This window comes from Eretmochelys imbricata, chromosome 5 (genome assembly GCF_965152235.1).
Source record: "Eretmochelys imbricata isolate rEreImb1 chromosome 5, rEreImb1.hap1, whole genome shotgun sequence".
NCBI classification, from domain to species: domain Eukaryota; kingdom Metazoa; phylum Chordata; order Testudines; family Cheloniidae; genus Eretmochelys; species Eretmochelys imbricata.
In genome coordinates, this window is record NC_135576.1 from 89,143,102 (window position 1) to 89,165,428 (window position 22,327).

The 22,327-nt window shown below is 44.6% G+C and overlaps 1 protein-coding gene across 5 annotated transcripts in view; it reads left to right on the forward strand.

The window, feature by feature from the left end:
- Window positions 1-22,327, forward strand: part of FANCC (FA complementation group C) — a 155,738-nt gene that overhangs the window by 110,393 nt on the left and 23,018 nt on the right. For 3 of the 5 annotated variants that reach the window (XM_077817482.1, XM_077817484.1, XM_077817483.1), the window contains exons 9-12: window positions 4,035-4,087; window positions 16,624-16,723; window positions 20,422-21,016; window positions 21,603-22,219. In XM_077817482.1, the coding sequence (XP_077673608.1) occupies window positions 4,035-4,087; window positions 16,624-16,723; window positions 20,422-21,016; window positions 21,603-21,757 (903 nt within the window). In that variant the 3' untranslated portion in view covers window positions 21,758-22,219. Of the gene's footprint in view, window positions 1-4,034; window positions 4,088-16,623; window positions 16,724-20,421; window positions 21,017-21,602; window positions 22,220-22,327 lie in introns of those variants that run through there. The other 2 variants (XM_077817485.1, XM_077817486.1) reach the window with 1 other exon arrangement.

Genomic DNA, 22,327 nt, shown 5'->3' on the forward strand with positions numbered 1-22,327 from the left:
CTCAGACGGTTTTGGTTCCCTAACGTCCTACACACGTCCCAATCTCCTGGCTCAAGGGAACAGCAATATCAGGCATCCCAGACAATGGCTGCTTCATCCTGGAGTCTGTTTTTTGGATGGGCTTCATTCTTACAGCAATTGTGTAAAGCTGAACAGAACATCCTTTCTAATAGTAGTAAGGATTCCAGTAGGAAATATTACCTAGCTAAGTGGAAACATTTCTCTGACTGGGCACATCAAAGACCTATTTCTCCAGAAGACACAGATACTCCTTTCATTCTGGACTATATTCTTTCCTTGAAGACAGCAGGTTTGTCCAATGGTTTCTAACAGGCTCACTTAACAGCAAACAGTGCATATCATTTGTCTTCACAGGGCTACTCGATCTTTGCCCACCCTCTGACTAGCAGATTCTAGAAAGGCCTGATCAGAACCTTTCTACCTACTCCTCAATGGGACTTGAACCTTGTTCTCTCAGTACTCACTAAGACTCCTTTTGAACCATTAGCTTCTTGGCCTATGTCTCTCCTATCCATGAAGGTTGCATTCCTGGTAGCCATCGCCTCAGCCAACAGGGTTGTGAGCTTGGGGCATTGATGGCAGATCCTCCTAGCACTATATTTCTTAAGAACGAGGTTTCATTATGTTTACACCCTAAATTCACCCCCAGAGTAGTCTCTGAGTTTCACCTGAACCAGTCTATCCACTAAGAAGTACTGTGTTCTTCCCAAAGCCTCACGCATCTTCAGAAGAAAGGAGGCCCTATTCCATCGATGTTCGGCGAGCCATAGTCTTTTACCTGCAGAGAATGAAAATATTCAGGAAATCTCCTAAACCAGTGTTTCTCAATGACTGGTCTGTGGACTGGTGCCAGACCCTGAAATTTCCTTGACACACTTTAGGAAGGCAGCAAACTGGTCCCTGGTATTAAAAAGTGCGAAACACTGCCCTAGACTATTTGTCATCATAGCAGAGAGGCTGGGGTCAGGCTATATCCTCCCAGAGAATCTTGAAATGGATCTTGGGCTGTATCTTGCTCTGCTGGCAGCTGTCTAATCTTCCCCCTCCTTATGCAGTAAGAGCTCAAGCAACATCTATGGCATCACTTCAAGATGTGCCTCTGCTTGATATTTGTAAGGCAGCTGCATAGAGCTCAATCCACATATTGGCTAAATACATATCTTGGTACAGGAGTCCTCCACTGATGCATCTTTTGAAACAGCGGTCCTTTGTTCGGCTCTGCCATCTGTGATCGTGCATCGTACCTCCTATATGAATACTGTTTATCAATCAACCACAGTGGAATGTACACAAGGACCACAACTCAAAGAAAAAGAGAGCTACTTATCTTACAGTTAGTAGAGATTCTTTGAGATGTATGGTCCCTATCGGTATTACACTATCTTCTCTCCTTTCCCTCTTCTTTGGGTCTTCTCTGATTCTTGATGGAGAGACTATCAGTTTGTCCCACCCTTTATTCACTCAGTTGGAGGGGCGAGGTGAGCCAGGGTGCATGTGCGGACCAATGGACGCTGCTTTCCAAATTCTCCAGCTCCAGGCAGATGGAGCACATGTGTGTCCACAGTGGAATACAGATAGGGACCACACATCTCAAAGAACCTCCAGTCAGGTAAGGTAAATAACTTTCTTTGCCAGTAGCCAATATTGGCTCTGTTTCCTTATACTCCCCCATCTGTCTGTATCCATCTTCTGTCTCATGTCTTATCCTTAGATGGGAAAGCTCCTTGAGATAAGGACCATCTTTTTGTTCTCTGTTTGTACAGTGCCTAGCACAATGAGATCTTGATCCATTACTACGATTCCTAGGGACTATGATAATGTAAGTAATAAATGGGCCATGGGCTCTGGTAATGACTGTGCTATTTCACTGCACCCTGCCACTGAGTTGGATGGAAAAGTTCTGTTCCTTGCACAAAGCGCATGTAGTTGGGCTTTGCTCCAAGAATAGGATTTGGTCCTCCAGTATCCAGTGGCAGTGTAACCACTGTTGACGCCACCAGCAAGTAAATGGCTTATTTGGTTATATAGTCACTTTTCTACCACTGTACTACTATAGGCAAAGCACTAGCAACAGCTATAGTCAAGGCCCTGTGAGCTCTGTATCAAATTTGTCCTAAATTCTGCAGCAAGGGACCCAAGGCCTATGGAACTCAAGTACAGAAGGCTGGAAATTATGTCAATTTCAGATAAATTAAAATATGGATGTTTGTATTGAATTAAATATGAAAACTAATGATACAACCAGTACACTATTCATTGGGTTACTTAATTTAAAAAATGATAAAAAATTGTATTTAACTCTAATTATATCTATGGGATAGAACGTGAAAGTATCATAAAGTGAAAATTTCATAAAACTTTTGTGGTGCTTGCCCTGAAACTTATGTAAAAATTGGTCTTTTTAAAAGCAAATGTACAAATGATGTTATTTTAAAAGATATACATGCTGTAGCTGAAAAAAATAAAATAAAACAAAGATGGTTACCTTAAAAAACTAAAAGGTACATATTTTGTAAAGTACCTTAAAATAACAATATTTTCCTGTAAAAATCACATCCACCTAACTCGTCCACATAGTTTTCTTCCAAGCCCTGGATGTTTGGAGACTTCAGCCTTGCAACAAGCCGCATGCTGTTTTTCACACATGCCTAAAGAGCCGGCTATGAATACTCTTGAACACTAGGTGGCATACGTTCAATATGACAACAAAACTACCCCATCTGACAGAAAAAATGAGTGTTAAAACATGAAAATGAAGTGCCACCTAATATTTCCAATATGGTAAAGATAGCTGGGAGAAACAAGGAGCTGGCCTTTTTAGAGCTTTCCTTGACAGTTTATACTAATGGTTATAATTATTTTTTTTTTTAAGGTTTATGTGTCTGGTAAACTCCATTTACCTATAAGCTGTTTTTTTAAAAAAAAACCACCTTTTTTTAAAGGTGCTAGATGCTTTTCAGCTTGAACTAGATGCACAGAATTTTAATTTAAACTGGTGTTTCAGGCACTTTGAGTAAGGGCCATGGCAGTAAATACCACGTGGAAACACTATTCCATCCCTGGATCCTGAAGTCTATAAAAAGCATTTTATTAGAAACTTTTTTTAAAAAAATGGAATTATTCTTCAGGACTTGCTTTCTTACCAAATCTTTAGGTGTTTTCTTTATCAAAAAATTATGTTTGTCACTTTTTTGTTTTATAAAAATTAAAATAAGGGTTTATGCAAGTGTTTATTTTGTTGCCACTGTTATGAGTGCTGTAAAAGAGCCTAAATCTTATAAGTGAAAAATATGGGTTTATTTTGGAGCTTACATTTACTAATATACCATCTCGTTTAATAACTGCCATAAAATGTGATGGTCTTATGTGTGCTGTTATATAATGGCACAGAGAGGCTGAAAAAGTCACTAATTTAAAAACATATTTTTGGTCTCTAAGATGCAGTAAATGTTTTTAGGTAACATTAGAAATGCCAAGATACATAGAAGGGTATGGCATTATGAAAAAATGTGTCAGACCAAAGTGTATACTGTAGTTGCTGAACCACAGAGAAAAGAAGGCAAATTAATTTCTTGTCATTAGTTTTGTTGATGTAACCAGAACGTCAGAGTGCATCCAACAGGGCTAGTATACAGAGAAAAGGAAAAAAAAAGTTTGCTCATCTGCTCCTTTCTGTTGGCTGCAGGAGTTACATGCATAAAACCCCCTTTTCACCTGTCTGCCACCATTAATATTTTCTAGATACTTGTCATACACAGTTCTAGATCCCAGATCTGTACATTTATGACCTGTCTAGTCTGCCTAGTGTAACTGTCAGTCTCGTGTCTTCCTTGTTGTTTTTAAGGAGTCTAATCCTGGGATGCTGAGCCCTTTACAGGGTTTGGTCCAAGATCTTTAGTAACTGCAGCATAGTAGTGTCCACTGGCAATGTTGTACATTGTACAATGAAAGCTAACTGTGTATGAGTTGCATCTTAATTAGGGTCTAATTTTCTTCCATTTCTTTTTTGATAGCCACAAGCAGCATGCCACCCTGCCATCTTCAAAATTGTTGATGAAATTTTCAAGTAAGTTTTTTGGTAACTTTTACAGTGAGGATTTTAAATGTTCAACTTTTAGACAGAATGTTGGTATAAGGGTATGTTGATTGATTATAAACAGAGGACTGTGAGTTTGGAATTGTGGGGCCTAACTGTGTCACTGTTTAGATATGTGATCTCTGATAAACTCTGTACCTTAGTTTACTGTTCTGTAAAATGAGTATAATACCTGTGTCATGTAGTATTATGAAACCTAATGAATGTAGAGCACCTTGAGATCCTCATATAAAAGGCATTATGGCCTAGATCCACAAAGGTGACTCAGGCATGCTGATGAGAGAGGTATATCCAAAGCCCTGCACCTCTCACAGAGTTAGGAACCTAAACCCAGGCTTCTATCTCTGCTTGCACTCCACAGTCAGGAACCCCTCTCCTAGAATCAGGTGGCTTAGCTGGCTAATCTGTTTTTTGCAAGAATGAGTTAGGTGCCTGCCTCACTCCACACAAAATGGTGCGGGGCAGAGAAGAAGGAGGTGGTGCTGGTGCAGTTCAGTCAGCAGTTATAGCACTCATCCAGGATGTGGGAGACTCGGGTTCAATTTCCCCCTCTGCCTGATTCTGAGGGTGGATTTGAACAGCAGTCTCTCAGCTCTCAGGAGAGTGCCCATACTACTGGGTGATGGGATATTCTGACATGGGTCTCCCTCAGTCTCCTGCTGAAGCTGGTCCACTATGTATAAACAGAGGCATTTTGTCAGAAAGAGAAAGTGAGAGAATGACTCTCTAGCCTGGTGGTTGGGGGCACCCACCTGAGAGGTAGGAGACCCAGGGCCCAGTCTCCCGCCTCCCTGCTCCAGTGACTCTTCTATAACTATTAAACATAGTGGAACAGCTTCAACAGGAGAGACTGAGGGAGCCCCACATAAAAATATCCCATAGTCTGTGGTTAGAGCACTCTCCTGAGAGTTGGGAGACCCCTGTTCAGATCCTTTCTCAGAACCAGGCAGAAGGGGGAATTGAACCAGGGTCTCCCACATCCTTGGTGAGTGCTCTAACAACTGGACTAAAAGTTATAAGGTGGGCAGTGGCAGCACCACTACCTGCTGCTGCCACATTTTGAATGGGGCATGATCCGGTTAGGGGTGGTCTGAGTACGCCTACAGGAGAGGGCCCTGGAAGTGAGACAGGCATTTTTCCATCTGTCTTCCCCTGATTTGTGGTTCACACTAGGGCATGGATGGGAAATAGGTGTCCAGGTGCCTAGAATGAGGCAGCAGTGCACTTGTCCAGAAGCACAAATTTAGGAGCCTAAGGAATGTCTATAATGGAAATTTAGGTGCTGAGTGAGTTTAGGCTCCTACAGTGTTGGGCGGGAGCCACGTGGGCCTTCTGTGGATTGCAGTGATGCCTTAAACTGGGATTTAGGTGCATAAATCTGTGCTTTAGGCATCTAAGTCCCTTTGGGGACCTGGGCCCAAGAACTACTGTTGATACAGCTGACTAGATTATACTTTGGCCCTCAAAACTGAATTTGTTTTATATTTCAAGACAAACTTGTGGTTGAAAGAGAATGTTAAAAATGTAAATACTCCAATTATTGTACTGTTGGCAGTGTAAAGACTTGAGGATTAACTAAAATATTTGCCCCTGTTGATAAGACATCACACAAGTCTGCTGGCTATCTTCAACTATGACAATGAATCTGATCTTTGTATTAGTAAGGTATTGAACAACCAGTAGATAAGGAATGTCAGTTTTTCAGTGCATTAAAAATAACCTGAAGCATTATACACAATTCGCCACATGGGGGCTTCCAATTCTTTGTAGTGGGTTTTCAGTGTTTTTTCTTTTTTTCTTTACTTGACTATCACTTGCACTCATTTATTTATATCATTCCTTTAAAAAGGCAAATAGCCCGTTTCACACTGATGAAGTAGCAGTTTTAAATACGTGATGGTATATTTAGTGTAAACCAGACATTTATGAGCCACAGCTCATCAAATGTTCTCCTTCATAAGGAAAAACAGCTTTTAGGGATATATCTGTTTCCTGGGAATTGCATTAGATTGGATTTACAGCTCAGATGTGAGGTGTTCACTGGCGTAGGATTTGCTTTTCTCAATCACAGAATCTTAAAGTTGACCTGTCCTCGGGAAGGGCGAAAGTTTCTTTCACAATTATTTAAATGTTGAGGGATCTTCTTGGTGGTAGTTATAGAACATCTCTGATTGATGAGTTCCCTGATTAAGATGCAGGTGAGATGCTATTTCATATACGTTTGGGAATCACTTAGTTTTCAGTGGTTTGATGTCTCAGAATAATAGTAAATTGTAATCAGGGACCTGTGGGTTCTGTGGTATATACTGGACCTAAATTCTGCAACAAGGGTCCCAATTTCTGTGGCATAAAATTTCGCAGCAAATTTAAATTCCTTTTTACAGCATGCAATATGTGTCTGACAACATCTGCAATCAGATGTCACCAGTGTGGTGCTCTGCTCTATCCAATGTTGATAACAGTCGGCTGCATGCATATGTGTTCTCCCTGTATGCAGGAGTAGCAGGTTTGTGTAATTTTTGGTGGTGCCCAGAACAGGTCCAAGTCCCGCCCTCCCCCCCACCCCCGACACCTACCTTGTAAGCCAATATACAGTAACGCCTCACTTAAAGTCATCCTGGTTAACGTTGTTTTGTTATGTTGCTGATCAATTAGGGCAGTGGTTCTCATACTTGTTTTTTTGCGGACCACTTGAAAATAGCTGCAGGTCTTGGTGAACCACTTTAATGATTTTTCCAAATGTTGTTTGTGCCATTAGCTAACTATTGTAAGTGCTTTGGATAAAAGTGCTATATTAATAATAATTAACGTTTTTTTTCTTCTACACATAAAAGCACACAACTCATATTTTAATATCGGTAGTCTTAACCTTTCTAATGTGATGGATGTGCCCTCTCTCCCCCACCGGGGCAGCCCCCAAGCTGGGGCTGGGAAGGAGTGTGGGGGGGTCTCTCCCTCTCTCCTCCACCGCAGAAGCCCCCAAGCTGGGGCTGGGAATGAGGGGGGGTCTCTCCCCGGCCACAGCAGCCACAGAGCTGAGGCTGGGAAGGAGGGCCGTCTCTCTGGCAGCTGCAGCCCTGGAGCTCGGGAAAGACGCCTCTTTCTCTGGCTGCTGCAGCTCTGCACATCCCAAATTACCCCAACCCCCTCTTCTCACACCACTGCCCCCTCCCACTTCCTCCCTATTCCCCCCCAAGTCCACCACCTGACCTTACGCGTGCATCTTCTCCAGGGTCCAGGCACCTAATTAGTGGAGCCACGCCTGCGCAGCTCCACTAATTAGGAGGGTGGCCCTTCATTCTGTCATGTGCGGCCCCTCAGGTGCCTGAATGGAGCTCACAGACCACCTGACTGGAGCTCACGGACCACAGTTTGAGAACCTCTGAATTAGAGAACATGATCTTTTAAAGTAGCACAATTCTCCCTTATAACGTTGTTTGGCAGTTGCCTGCTTTGTCCACCACTTACAGAAAGCAGCCCATTGGAGCTAGCTGGTGGGGGCTTGGAACCAGGGTGGGCGGGCAGCCTCCCTATCAGCTCCCCTAAGTTCCCTGTGTGGCAGCTGCCCAGCAAGCTGTCAATTGCTGGCCAGTTCAGGGTCCCTCCCCACACTGCCGTGTGCTGCTCCAGCCCTCTGCCTTGGAATTGCTCCTGTGAACCTCCGGCTTGCTGTGCGGGGTGGGGGGAGGAGGACAGAGGGGTGCTGATGTCAGGGTGTCCCCTTCCCCCGCTCCTCCCCCCATCTCCACAGAACAGTGGGGGGACACGACAGGGCTCAGGACCGAGGGAGCTTGCTGGCAGCAGCTGCTGTCTCAACTTGCTGATCTAATTAAAAAGGCAATATACTTAGAGTGGGGTCAGCCAACTTAAATGGGCAGTGCTTCTCTCACACACACACACACACACACACTCTCTCTCTCTCTCTCTCTCTCTCTCTCTGTCTGTCTGTCTCTCTGCCATTCTGTCTCCCCTCCCTCCATTCGTGCTGCCTTGTAGAGTGTAAGGCTGCATTAGCAATAATGTGTTAACCCTTGAGGGCTCAGCAGAGTGCTAATTCATCATTTAGCAGTAAGGCATTCCCTGGGAAATAGCCCACCCTCTGACTCCACTACCTCAACCAAGTTTCACAATCATCTTTGCTGTGTACAGTATTAAATTGTTTGTTTAAAACTTATACTGTGTATATGTATTAAAATATAGTCTTTCATCTGGCAAAAAAAAAAAATTCACTGGAACCTAACCCCCCGCCCCTTTACATTAATTCTTATGGGGAAATTGGATTTGCTTAACATCATTTTGTTTAAAGTAGCATTTTTCAGGAACATAACTATAACGTTAAGTGAGGAGTTACTGTATATTTTTAAAAATAATGTAAAAATGTGAGGGCTCTGGGGTGGGGCTGGTGATGAGGGGTTTGGGATGTGGGAGGGGCTCAGGCAGAGGGTTGGGTGCAGGGGTCAGGGCTGTGGGGTGGGGCTGGGGATGAGGGGTGCAGCGGTGTGGGAGGAGACTCAGGGCTACGGCAGAGGGTTGGGGTGAGGGCTCTGGGCTGGTGATTAGGAGTTTGAGGTACAGGCAGGCCAGAGAGGAGGACTCCCCCCAGCCCTCTCCCCGCCGGCAGCAGCAAGCTCCAGGGGAGGGGCTCCCCTCTTCCCCCTTGCACCACACTCACCTCATACCACTGCCAGTGTGCATGCTCCTAGAGCCCCTCTGAGGTCCAGAAAGCCCCCTCGCCTCCCCTGTGATGGGTGCAAGGGCGGAGACTACCATCACATGTGTGCTTCCTCTCCTGCTGCTGCCCCTCACTGTAGCCTCACTGGGGGTGGGGCTGCCCCTTGTCCAGCGTGGAGAAGGAGCAGTGACTGCGGGCAGGGCAGCCCCCTGTGCTGGTGAAGGGTCCTGCTGGAAAAGGGAAGGGTCTGAGGCAGAAGGGCAGGGGCAAGGTCAGCCTGCCCTGGCACTAGCTGGAGGGGGGCATTAGGACCTTGCGGCAGCAGTTGATGCCGCGAGCCAGCAGAGCTGAGGCAGCGTGGAGCTGTAGGGACATTCCGGGGCCAGGGGAGGCGCGTGGGGGGAGCAAATGGAGACCGGGGGACACTCAGGGGAGGTGCGCGGGGGCAGCAGGTGGGGATGGGGGAGAGACCCAGACCCACACATTGGTGGAGCCCTGAATATTGATGGACCCTGGGCACCAAGGGCCCATACAACTCACCACCCCGCCTGTGTGCTGTCCCAGCGCTGCGGAGATGGCTTGCACAGCAGATCTCGAGCGAACCACCCAGTGACCACAGGCTCCGATAAGGTACGAAGGCACCCAGCCAGGTTTATTGCCAAATGAAATGCAGTCTCTAGCTCCCCAGATCAGATGTCTACAGTTCTGCTAGTTACATATGTGCTCCCTGACAATGGACCGGCTCAGTCAGTGATGGGATTTACCACTGCCCCCTAGGCCAGACAAAGACACCTCCTTGGGGTGCATTCTTATACACAAGTACAAACAAGTTACACATCACTCTGATGTATTGAGATACAACCCCTCTACATGTTAGGGTGCCACCTCTCACCTGGTACATGTTGGTTTGAACAAAACAACTTTATCGATCGCATCCTTTTGACCCTGTCTTTGGGATGCGTCTGTGTGGAATGTACTAGTATCAGAACGTTCTTGGTACCATCCTTGCACATGTTTATATCTCTAGTGTCCAGTACCTTTTAGGTATGTGTGTTTCTGCAACATCAGCCCTCTCCTTGCCAGACTATGTGCAGGACCTGTCTCTTGCTCACAGCTTAACTTTGCTTTATGTTAACGAAGTCTTGACCATTACTTTAATTCAGGCATTATGCCTCATACCGGGCCTCTGATACAAGGGTTTATGTTTCAGGGCCTCATCTTACTACAAGGGGTGGGGGTGGAGGTGGGGAATAGGAAACCCTTAAAGAAAGTTTAAATATACATTCCCTTGTGATTTTGTTTGTGAATATGCTATAAAACCAGTGGGATTGTCTAGAATTTATTTTGAACTGTGGAACTCGTTGCCAGACGATGTTGTGCAGGCCAAGACTATAACAGGTTCAAAAAAGAACTAGATAAATTCATGGAGGGTAAGTCCATCAATGGCTATTAGCCAGGATGGGCAGGGATGGTGTCTCTAGCCTCTGTTTGCCAGAAGCTGGGAATGCGCGACAGGGGATGGATTACTTGATGATTACCTGTTCTGTTCATTCCCTCTGGGGCACATGGCATTGCTCTCTACACCAACATTCCACACAAAGGTGGGCTACAAGCAATCAGGAACAGTATCCCTGATAATGTCACAGCAAAACTGGTGGCTGAACTTTGTGACTTTGTCCTCACCCACAACTATTTCACATTTGGTAACAATGTATACCTTCAAGTCAGCGGCACTGCTATGGGTATCCGCATGGCCCCACAGTATGCCAATATTTTTTATGGCTGACTTAGAACAATGCTTCCTCAGCTCTCGTCCCCTAACGCCCCTACTCTACTTGCGCTACATTGATGACATCTTCATCATCTGGACCCATGAAAAAGAAGCCCTTGAGGAATTCCACCATGATTTCAAAAATTTCCATCCCACCATCAACTTCGGCCTGGACCAGTCCACACAAGAGATCCACTTCCTGGACACTACAGTGCTAATAAGCAGTGGTCATGTAAACACCACCCTATACCAGAAACCTACTGACCACTAGACTTACCTACATGCCTCCAGCTTTCATCCAGACCACACCACATGATCCATTGTCTACAGCCAAGCTCTAAGATACAACCACATTTGCTCCAACCCCTCAGACAGAGACAAACACCTACAAGATCTCTATCAAGCGTTCTTACAACTACAGTACCCACCTGCTGAAGTGAAGAAACAGACTGACCAAACCAGAAGAGTACCCAGAAGTCACCTACTACAGGACAGGCCCAACAAAGAAATAACAGAATGCCACTAGCCATCACCTTCGGCCCCCAACTAAAACTTCTCCAGCGCATCATAAAGGATCTCCTAATTCAGAATCATGGGTGAGTGCTACACCCGAATCCTCAGGTGCTGCATACAAGAGCATGGTTCATCAGTGATTAAATGCACATGAGGTTCACTGTTCATTCTGGACTGCCATTGTTCTCCTTAATAATAGAAAACCTTCCACAAGAGGTGGCTTACCTTAGTGACTGGGAATGCTTGTTCATATGGGCCTCACATGATGTGTCACTTTCATTCAAACAATTCTGGACTAGCTCTTACATCTTAAGGAGTCAGATCAAGCCCTCAGCTCCATTAGAGTACATCTGGCTGCTATCTCAGTGTATCACTTGTGAATCAAGGGTAGAACTGTTTTTACTAATCCTATCATGACTAGATAGTTTGTTCCCTGTGGAACAAATGGATTCAGGGTCCATTGCCAACTTGGGATTTAAATTTAGTGTTGTCTATTCTTATGGGACCTCCATTTCACCCTTTAGCTTCCTGCTCACTTCTGCACCTCTCAATCAAGATGGCTTTCATAGTGCCTGTCACCTCCTTTAGGAGAGTGGGAGAGTTATGTGCACTGTTTTCTACCAAGACAAAGTCCAACTTAGGCCTCACTCTAAGTTTCTGTGTGAGACTGATTTTTCACCTGAATCAGTCAATACACTTAATGGTTTCCTTAACTGTTTCCTTCCAAACGTCCCAAGCTCACAAAGATGAATGAAGGCTGCACACTCTGGATGAACATACGGCTTTGGTTTTTTGCCTGGTGAAGAAAATGCCTTTCAGGGTTCTTCTCAGCTATTTGTTTCCTATGTGGAACAAATGAGAGGTCAACCTGATGCAGCACAGCAACTGTCAAAATGGATTACCAGCTGCATCACTATGTGGAGTTCTTCGAGGAGTGTCCCTGTGGGTGCTCCACTTTAGGTGTCTTGGCGCCCTGCACTTCTAATCGGAGATTTGTAGTAGCAGTGCCCCGGCTGGCCGCCCACGTGCAGCAGCCATCTCACATCGCTCCAAGTGGTTATCCCATGTGCGCAGCCAACCATCTCCCAGTTCCTTCTCTACTGCCTTTGGCTTTGGTCAGAACAAGAGCAGCGCACTCACGGCTTTAGCTGTTTCTATTATTTCAGTTCTTTCCCAGCTAGTATCTCTCTCCTTTAATTTTCTTTTACCATATTAAAAAAAACCCTTTTTTTCCCTACTCCTCCCCTTTCCCCTGCCTCAGGCGGGTAACTCCGAATGACATAAGAGGCATAAGAACAGATTATTCCCATTCTTCCTTTCCACATAGCCTCAGAAATGCCTGGTTCTTCAGGCTTCAAACGCTGTCTTATTTGCAGACTCTCTATACTGGTCTCTGATGGCCATACACAGTGTGTCTGTTGCCTGGGGGAGACACATATATCTCAAAAGTGTCTCCACTGCAAAAAAACTGACAGGACAAGGAAGCCTAGGGATCTCCAGTTGAAATTCCTGATGATGGAGAAATCCCTTAGACCAGCCTCTGGCCCAGAGTCCAGGATACTTCCTGGCCAGTGGTCACCAACAGCAGCCTCAGACATGGGATCCTCCTCTAAAAAGGCAACTAAGGACTCTGTTCCTAAAAAAGCCACAAAAAAGAGGTCTCACTCTTTACCACAGTGAGATTCCGCTCAGAAAAAGTGATCTCCGACCGCAGAGTCTGCCCCGGTACCAATGGCACCAAGATGTCCCAAGGAGCTAAAGACCCAGTGTGATCTAGCTCTCATGGAGTTGCACATACCAAAGATCCTAGCTCGGCACCGGTGGAGCCGAAGAAAACCCAGACAATGGCACCACCTGACACACTGATACAATGCAGCAAGCCTGCGGCACCAGCAGCCCTTCCTTCTTCTGAGTTCCAGCCAGAGTCTTTCTCTGTCCTCGATACTGTGCCTCCTGGTACCGCAACAATGTATCAGACAGGCAAACCTCCTGATTACTTCAACTGTGGGGATTCTGCTTTTTTTGGCACCAATGGCACCCCAGCCAGACTGGGACCAAGCTTGGCTATTACCCCTGCAGGCTTAGTCCCCTCCTCTTTCCAGCAATAAGGAGGAGGAAGTGGAGGCAAGGATGTACACCCCTCGCCATTCCTCACCCAAACCTGGACCCTCGTGCACCAAACATCTCTGGATGGAAGAGGCTGGCAGGCTCCACAATGGGTGCCACCCTCCCTGCTCTCCCATTGCACTGGACATACTGGGACCCATGGGCATTATACATCAGGCCCCCCAACCCACCCAGGTCCAGAACAACACAATCACCTTCACCACCTGCCCAAGCTCCCTCAGAAATGTTGGAGGAGGAAGTAGAAGAACTTGAGGATGTGCCTGAGGGCGATACCATCCCACCTACCCATATCTCCTCTTCGTCACAGATTAAACAATAATGCTGCCTCCCCCACATCTAGAGACGACTTTAAATCCTTTCAAGATCTGTTTAAATGGGTAGCTGACTCCCTTGACATATCATAGCAGGGCTACCAGAGAGAGAACGTAAACCGATAGATATACTCCAGGCTTCACCATTAGCCAAGTTTGCACTACCCATTAATGCAGCCATTATGGACCCGGCAAAAATTGTCCGGCAGACACCAGCCACAGCTCCGCCTTCTTGTAAGAGATCCGACAAGAAGTACTATGTACTGCTAAGGGGGCTGAGCTTTTTTTTTCAAACTCATTGGTGGTAGAAGTGGTTAATCAAAGGGGGAAGCCACATCAGTCAAGAACTACCCCTTACAATAAAGACTGGAAAAGACTAGACCTTTTCGAAAGGAAAGCCTACTCGTCGGCTACCCTCCAATTCTGCATAGCCAACTTCTCGGCCTTACTAGCCAAATACACACACATGTTTTCTCACATGGCAACCTTTATTGAACATCTTCCAGAAGACAAAAAGGAGCACTACAAGGCCAACATTTCAGAAGGTTCCCTCATTGCCAGAACGGCCCTGCAGGCTTCTCTTGATTCTGTTGACATGGTGGCATGATCCATCGCTATGTCCATAGTCCATGTGTAGGGCTTCCTGCCTCCATCTTTCCAGATTTCCCAGGGAAGTTCAAGCAGCCATAGAGGACATACCTTTTGAAGGCCAAAAATTGTTTGCGGCGAGCACAGACGTCTCCTTGCACACCTTGAAGGACTCCCAGGCAGCGTTAAAGACACTTGGAATCTAAGTCCTTGCAAACAAAAAAGAAACAAGGCAGATTCTATAATCAGTGATTCTGGACTTCCCCATACACCCAACCTCAAAGACACTACAACCAATGCTGCAAACAGAGACAGACGAGACGCTGACAACTTTGCACCAACATGGCCCAGACAAACATGGTTTCCATGAGTTTGTGTTTTGGATTATTTTATCCCAGACATATTAGCTTTTGTTTTTCCAAGTTGAATCTTACTTAATTGTTTTCGGCTCATGTATCTAACCTCTGGAGGTTCCTTTGTAATGTTTCTCTGTTTTTGCTGGTGATCACATCTACTTCCAATTTAGTATCATCTCTGAATGTTAGCAATATAATATGTACTCCTCTTCCAGATCATTAATGAAAATGTTAAATAAGACACTAACACTGATTTTCGTGGTATCCCACTAGACCTCTTACCCTGAACTTGCTATACTGTTCCCAGGAGAAATGGAGAATCTGCTTTTTCTATCATTACATGCTTTTCAAAGAGGGGAATGGAAAGCAGTTTTCCCTGCCTGCTAGACTTGCTCAGGGTTACACATTATGTCCTGTGGAGCGACAATTTAAGCGTTTCACCTGCCCGACAGATGAAACTGCCTGGATTGATTTTGTTATTTCACAACTGAAATCATTGCGGAGTGCACGAGGCTCTGATTATGCTACTGCTGTACCAACTGCAGCTGTACAATATGATTTTGGTACAACATTCATTCATCTGCTGAATTGGAGTTAATTTGCAAACTGGATACAATTAACTTAGGCTTGAATAAAGACTGGGAGTGGATGGTTCATTACAGAAAGTAAAACTATTTCCCCATGTTTATCCCACCCCCCTGCCCGCTGTTCCTCAGATGTTCTTGTCAACTGCTGGAAATGGCCCACCTTGATTATCACTACAAAAGTGATAATCCCCCCCCTCCCCCCCCGCCCCTGCTCTCCTGCTGGTAATAGCTCACCTTACCTGATCACTCTCATTCCAGTGTGTATGGTAACACCCATTATTTCATGTTTTCTGTGTATATAAACCTCCCCACTGTATTATCCACTGAATTCATCCGATGAAGTGAGCTGTAGCTCACGAAAGCTTATGCTCAAATAAATTTGTTAGTCTCTAAGGTGCCACAAGTCCTCCTTATCTCTGTTTATGTTGCGGTTTATTTTTCTAAATCACTAAGCTGTAACTGTATTACTAAATTATAAAGTTCCATCTCTTTGTGTGGTCTTTTCAATTTTTTAAATCTTTTCATTGCCTAATCTAAATATGAATTGGGTTGAACTTTCTTCTTGGAACCTACAGTGAGAGAGCAACTGTGAACAATGAACAATTTTAGGCAATGTGAATGCTATTCTTGCACCTTGCAACATGGCCAAGTGGATTCTACTTGTTGAATCTTAGGCCATGTCTACATGGGAACACTCGGGAAAGTTTAAGGCAAGTTGTCCAAATGTATGAAGTCAATACTAATAAATTAGAGCATGTTAAAGTACCTTCCTCCTCACCCATGCGGATGATAGAATTTAGGAGTAAAGTGCATTTATTTAGCTGTAATTTGAGAGATTAAGCTACAGCAAATGGAGGCCGCTTACTCCTGAACAAGAGCATCCAGGTGGGGGTTTAATATGCTTTAATGTAGGCACGTTGACGTCACACCTTCAGTTTATTGGACTTAACTTTTCTGAGTTTCCCCTTGTAAACAAGCCCTGGAACTGCTTATGGGCTCTGATCCAGCTAAGCACTTAAGAACATACTAAATGTAAAGTATGTGAGTAGTTCAACTGAAGCTTAAAGTTAAGTTTGTGCTTAAGTGCTTTGCAGGATTGGAGTTTTAAAAAGCCATTTTTTATGCCAGCCTGCTTTTTTAATGTTGCCCTTTTTCCCCTGCCCTACAATTTGTTGCAGATGCAAACCCTATCATGTAGACACCTAAGTACATAGCTGCCCCATTTAGACCTCTAAATGCATGGGTCACAGCTGCAAAAAAAAAAGTCTGGATCTGTCCTCCTTTAAAAATTTAAGCTCAAAGTGTGAAATATTTGTCAAAGGACAATGCTGTGTTTATCACAAAAGGTGTGTGTGTTTGTGTGTGTGTTCTTTAAAAAATGTTAAAGTGAAGTTAGTTTCTTCAGTTTTCATGCTGGCATTATAGCCTGATGAGTTCAGACACAGCTCAAGGCTACAATATAGAAAGAATGCGCGCGCGCTCTCTCTCTCTCTCTCTCGCTCTCTTTATCCTTCAGTTAAAAGCTGTGTGATTAACAGACTAATAATCTGACCTGTCGTAATTTAACTTTTCCATGCTCAGGAATGCACTACTGGAAACCGGTGGAACTCCAGAAGTAATGACCATAATACAGATGTTTACACAGTGTTTTGTTCAAGCTCACCAGAAGGATAACAAGCAGGTTAGTCAAGTTCTGTTTCTTTAAATAACTTTTTAATGAGAGGTTTTCAGATTTAGCATGAAAAGAACAATTTTAAATTTTAGAATGCTGATGGAATAAAATGAGCCAAATAGTGGTCTCACATCACTACTATAGATGGATGCCAAGACATAGTTGAGGCCCTTTAACTGGCATCAGACATAGAGGTGCAAAACTATTATGCCTTTTGCAAATAGGAGTAATTTATTTGTTATGCTGTAGCATTTCACCAACATAAGTTATCTTCCCCTTATATTCAGTGCTTAATTTGTAATGAAAGAGGTGCCAGGGCTGAAGGACTTATTTTACATTCATAACTGATGCAGCAAGCCCAGAGGTGCCAGGGCTATGAACTGCTAAGCCTAGAGGTGCAAGGGCTCAGCCCTGGCAAGCCCTGGTGCAAATTAAGCACGGCATATATTATATTGTTATCCTGGCCCTGCAGCATTTGCCTGCTTGCTGAATTACAGCATGATGCTCAATCTTGTACTGAAAGAGTGAGGGAGACCATAGGCAAGTATTTCTTTTGCAGCAGCAGGGATCCTACTGAGCACTGTGCTGAATGTAATAAAAAAAAAAACAAAGAAAAATACATACAACGGTACAAAATAGTCAGGTTTGATCATCCAGGAGTTCAGATGAGGCTTAAAATTTCCCCACTCAGGATCTTATTCTCCTCTCATGGTAACTTTACAGCACTCTTACTCAATTGACTGCAGTGAAATTACTTGTGTTTTTCACGAACTTAACTGAGAGGAGAATCAGCCCCTCAGAGTTTAAAATCCAAGAACAGGGGACTTGAAAATTGTAATTATATTTATAGGTCACAAGCTTTCATTAGGTTCCTAGCCTGTACCAAAATTTCTTACTCTAATCATTTCATTAATTTGTCCAGTACAGTTTGACATGGCAGGAACACTGGGTTGGGAAGCTATTCTACTATTGAATATATTTAACCTCTAAACAAACTCCAGAGAATTTCTACTTTCTTTGATTTCCACATCTTTTTGGGAGATAGTGGTTGGTGAAGGGGTGGGTCTTGGAATCCGTGATATACTTGCCTCTAATTAGCATTGTGATTAAATCTGTCTTCTAGCTTCAGGTGTATGAATTAGGGATGAAACTGCAGCTGTCTTATTTAATATGAATAAATGCCACACACATTAATTTTATTCCATCCTGGTTGCATGTTAGCAGTACATTGTGCAGCCCCAGGGAGGCAGGGGTGGTGGGTTGGAGATCATAAGCAGAAATTCTGCACTCTTCAACTTGCTGGGGGGCTAAATTTGTTGTGCTGGCTCTGCATGTGTTTTATGGTGAAAGTTCTTCACTTGATGACATCATGTCATGGATTATTGCCCACTTTTTTATGTGAAGCTGGCTTTAAATATGAAATAGATCTTCTTTATGCAATTTATGTGTGCATATTCACACTGCTATAATTAAGGTGGTGCCTGTGAGCATTTGCATTATAAATCTTTTTTTCCCCCAAGAGTTTATAAATCAACTGTAAAATTTGCTACAATTTAGCATACAAGGTCTCAGACTAGGATAATAAATTTGGTTTAAATTAATTTGATTGTATTGTTTTTGCTTTCTGAATAATATTATAATTGTAGACATTGCAGCTTCACACTGTATCTTTGAGAACTATTGTATTAAATTTATGAATGGTTTATAAATTCATGGGGACAGGTTACCACAGCTCCTCCAGGAACTAAAAACAGGGGGGCATGATTAAGGCAAGTTGCTGAAACTGTAAACAACCTCAGAGAGGTACCACTCCCTAAGGGGTTAGGAGTGACCTCTGGTAGATTTTTAGTAAAACTGTAGGAACTTGCGGGCGGGGGGTGGAGGGGGGGCTTTATTTTCTTTGTAATGTTTCTGCCCTAAGAATAAATTTACTTGTTTAGAAAGATCTGTGTGGTAACTGCTGGCAATACACTGTTTATAGCTCTCGGAGAGAAAGCAAGTCACAGATGCTGGCCATTAGGCAGGCTAGCTTGCTGGAGTTATCACAGTGTATGGCTGGTGGCTGTGCAGCCTTGAAACCCCTGGTCAGAAGGGAGTAGTACAAGGGCCCCCATCCAGAGACAGGTGACAGCTGGAGAACTGAGACCTGACTGGATGCTCCTGAAGTGGACCATGGGAATGGGGAGGGTGCAAATATAGTTGAGTTACCCTGAAACTGTAACAGTTATTACATGCATTTATAAGGTACCCATCTCTATGTCTGCATGTACTTAATGGGACATAAATTGCTCCATTAACATTTCAAATAAGAGGAACACTAAAGACTGAGAATGAAGAAGGATCTGGCCAGTTGTTTGAGACCCCAGGAATTTATAGTTCAGCTAACTGGAAAAAAGGCTAGGCAAACAGATGTATCTTGTGAATCTTTCTAAGAACCAGGTTGTGTCCACAGAGGTGTGCAGGGTAGGAAAGAGTTCACAGAAAACCCTGTACTCGCCCCAGTATAATGGCTGGCCACAATCACAGTCCCTTCTAATATCCTTTATAGATCACTTAGAATGGGTGAGGAAGGGCATGGCATAGCTGGGGAGTGTAGAGGAGTGCTGTTTAGGGGAGGTAGCAGTGCATATGTTTCCCTTGTGTTGTTGGGAGCTTGTTTGTAGATCAAACTGATTTACCCCGTGTTTGTAAATCAGGCCACTTATGTAGATGCCTAAATGAGGACTTAGGAACCTATTGTTAGGCACCCTTGTTGAAAGGCTTGGCCCTGAGGTCACTGGAGAGATGAACCCATGTGTTATGTTCAAATAAAGCTGTTTAAAAGTTTCTAACAATGTTCAGATCAGACCTAGGGCTGTCTGAGCGACATTAGTTTTGGACATTTAAACTTTGAACCTGTGTTTTTGGAGAAAGCTAAACTTTTCTCTTGTTGTCTGTTCCCCTCCTCCCCCCCCACCCCCAACAGTAAGTGAGTGTTTCAACAGTAACATCAAGTTAACAACCATTTTTCGCCTGAGAATGTTCATTAAATGTATGTCTGATTTTTCTTTTTAATCATTAGTTGAACAAATATCTTTTTGTATAAAAACTAAACTTTGACTTACAATTGTACTTTTATGTCAACTATTAGATCCAGACACATCTAAACTTGTTTTTCCCTAATGTTGCCTTGTTTAGCTATTTTGATGCCTTGTATAAAGAGTGATGTAGAAATTGCTTACAACAAATTGGTTTTCCTGCATTCATGGGTGGAGACAAAAAAGAAAAACTCATTAAAGTGACGGGAAAGAATATCATTACATGTATTTATAAAATGCACATCACCATGGTATCTGAGTATACATGACAAAATCCAAGTAAAATGAGCGTGGTAGTCTAAGCCCTGGTCTACACTAGGACTTTAGGTCGAATTTAGCAGCGTTAAATCGATGTAAACCTGCACCCGTCCACACGATGAAGCCCTTTATTTCGACTTAAAGGGCTCTTAAAATCGATTTCCATACTCCACCCCTGACAAGTGGATTAAATCGGCCTTGCCGGCTCGAATTTGGGGTACTGTGGACACAATTCGACGGTATTGGCCTCCGGGAGCTATCCCAGAGTGCTCCATTGTGACCGCTCTGGACAGCACTCTCAACTCAGATGCACTGGCCAGGTAGACAGGAAAAGAACCGCGAACTTTTGAATCTCCTTTCCTGTTTGGCCAGCGTGGCAAGCTGCAGGTGACCATGCAGAGCTCATCAGCAGAGGTGACCATGATGGAGTCCCAGAATCACAAAAGAGCTCCAGCATGGACCGAACGGGAGGTACGGGATCTGATCGCTGTATGCGGAGAGGAATCCGTGCTATCAGAACTCCGTTGCAGTTTTCAAAATGCCAAAACCTTTGTCAAAATCTCCCAGGGCATGAAGGACAGAGGCCATAACAGGGACGCAAAGCAGTGCTGCGTGAAACTTAAGGAGCTGAGGCAAGCCTACCAGAAAACCAGAGAGGCGAACGGCCGCTCCGGGTCAGAGCCCCAAACATGCCACTTCTATGATGAGCTGCATGCCATTTTAGGGGGTTCAGCCACCACTACCCCAGCCGCGTTGTTTGACTCCTTCAATGGAGATGGAGGCAACACGGAAGCAGGTTTTGGAGACGAAGATGATGATGAGGTTGTAGATAATTCACAGCAAGCAAGCGGAGAAACCGGTTTTCCCGACAGCCAGGAACTGTCTCTCACCCTGGACCTGGAGCCAGTACCCCCTGAACCCACCCAAGGCTGCTTCCTGGACCCGGCAGGCGGAGAAGGGACCTCCGGTGAGTGTACCTTTTAAAATACTATACATGGTTTAAAAGCAAGAATGTGAAAGGATTACTTTGCCCTGGCATTCGCGGTTCTCCTGGATGTACTCCCAAAGCCTTTGCAAAAGGTTTCTGGGGAGGGCAGCCTTATTGCGTCCTTCATGGTAGGACACTCTACCACTCCAGGCCAGTAACACGTACTCGGGAATCATTGTACAACAAAGCATTGCAGTGTGTGTTTGCTGGCGCTCAAACAACATCCGTTCTTTATCTCTCTGTGTTATCCTCAGGAGAGTGAGATATAATTCATGGTCACCTGGTTGAAATAGAGTGCTTTTCTTCAGGGGACACTCAGAGGAGCCCATTCCTGCTGGGCTGTTTGCCTGTGGCTAAACAGAAATGTTCCCCACTGTTAGCCACGGGGAGGGGGGAGGGTTGAGGGGGTAGCCACGCGGTGGGGGGAGGCAAAATGCGACCTTGTAACGAAAGCACATGTGTTATGTACGTAATGTTAACAGCAAGGTTTACCCTGAAAGAGTGTAGCCACTGATTTATAAAATGTGTCTTTAAATACCGCTGTCCCTTTTTTTTTCTCCACCAGCTGCATGTGTTTCAATGATCACAGGATCTTCTCCTTCCCAAAGGCTAGTGAAGATTAGAAAGAAAAAAAAAAACGCACTCGAGATGAAATGTTCTCCAAGCTCATGCTGTCCTCCCACACTGACAGAGCACAGACGAATGCGTGGAGGCAAATAATGTCAGAGTGCAGGAAAGCACAAAATGACCGGGAGGAGAGGTGGCGGGCTGAAGAGAGGGCTGAAGCTCAAATGTGGCAGCAGCGTGATGAGAGGAGGCAGGATTCAATGCTGAGGCTGCTGAAGGACCAAACCAGTATGCTCCAGTGTATGGTTGAGCTGCAGCAAAGGCAGCTGGAGCACAGACTGCCACTACAGCCCCTGTGTAACCAACCGCCCTCCTCCCCAAGTTCCATAGCCTCCACACCCAGACGCCCAAGAACGCGGTGGGGGGGCCACCGGCCAACCAGCCACTCCGCCACAGAGGATTGCCCAAAAAAAGAAGGCTGTCATTCAATAAATTTTAAAGTTGTAAACTTTTAAAGTGCTGTGCTTAAAGTGCTGTGTGACATTTTCCTTCCCTCCTCCACCACCCCTCCTGGGCTACCTTGGTAGTCATCCCCCTATTTGTGTGATGAATGAATAAAGAATGCATGAATGTGAAGCAACAATGACTTTATTGCCTCTGCAAGCGGTGATCGAAGGGAGGAGGGGAGGGTGGTTAGCTTACAGGGAAGTAGAGTGAACCAAG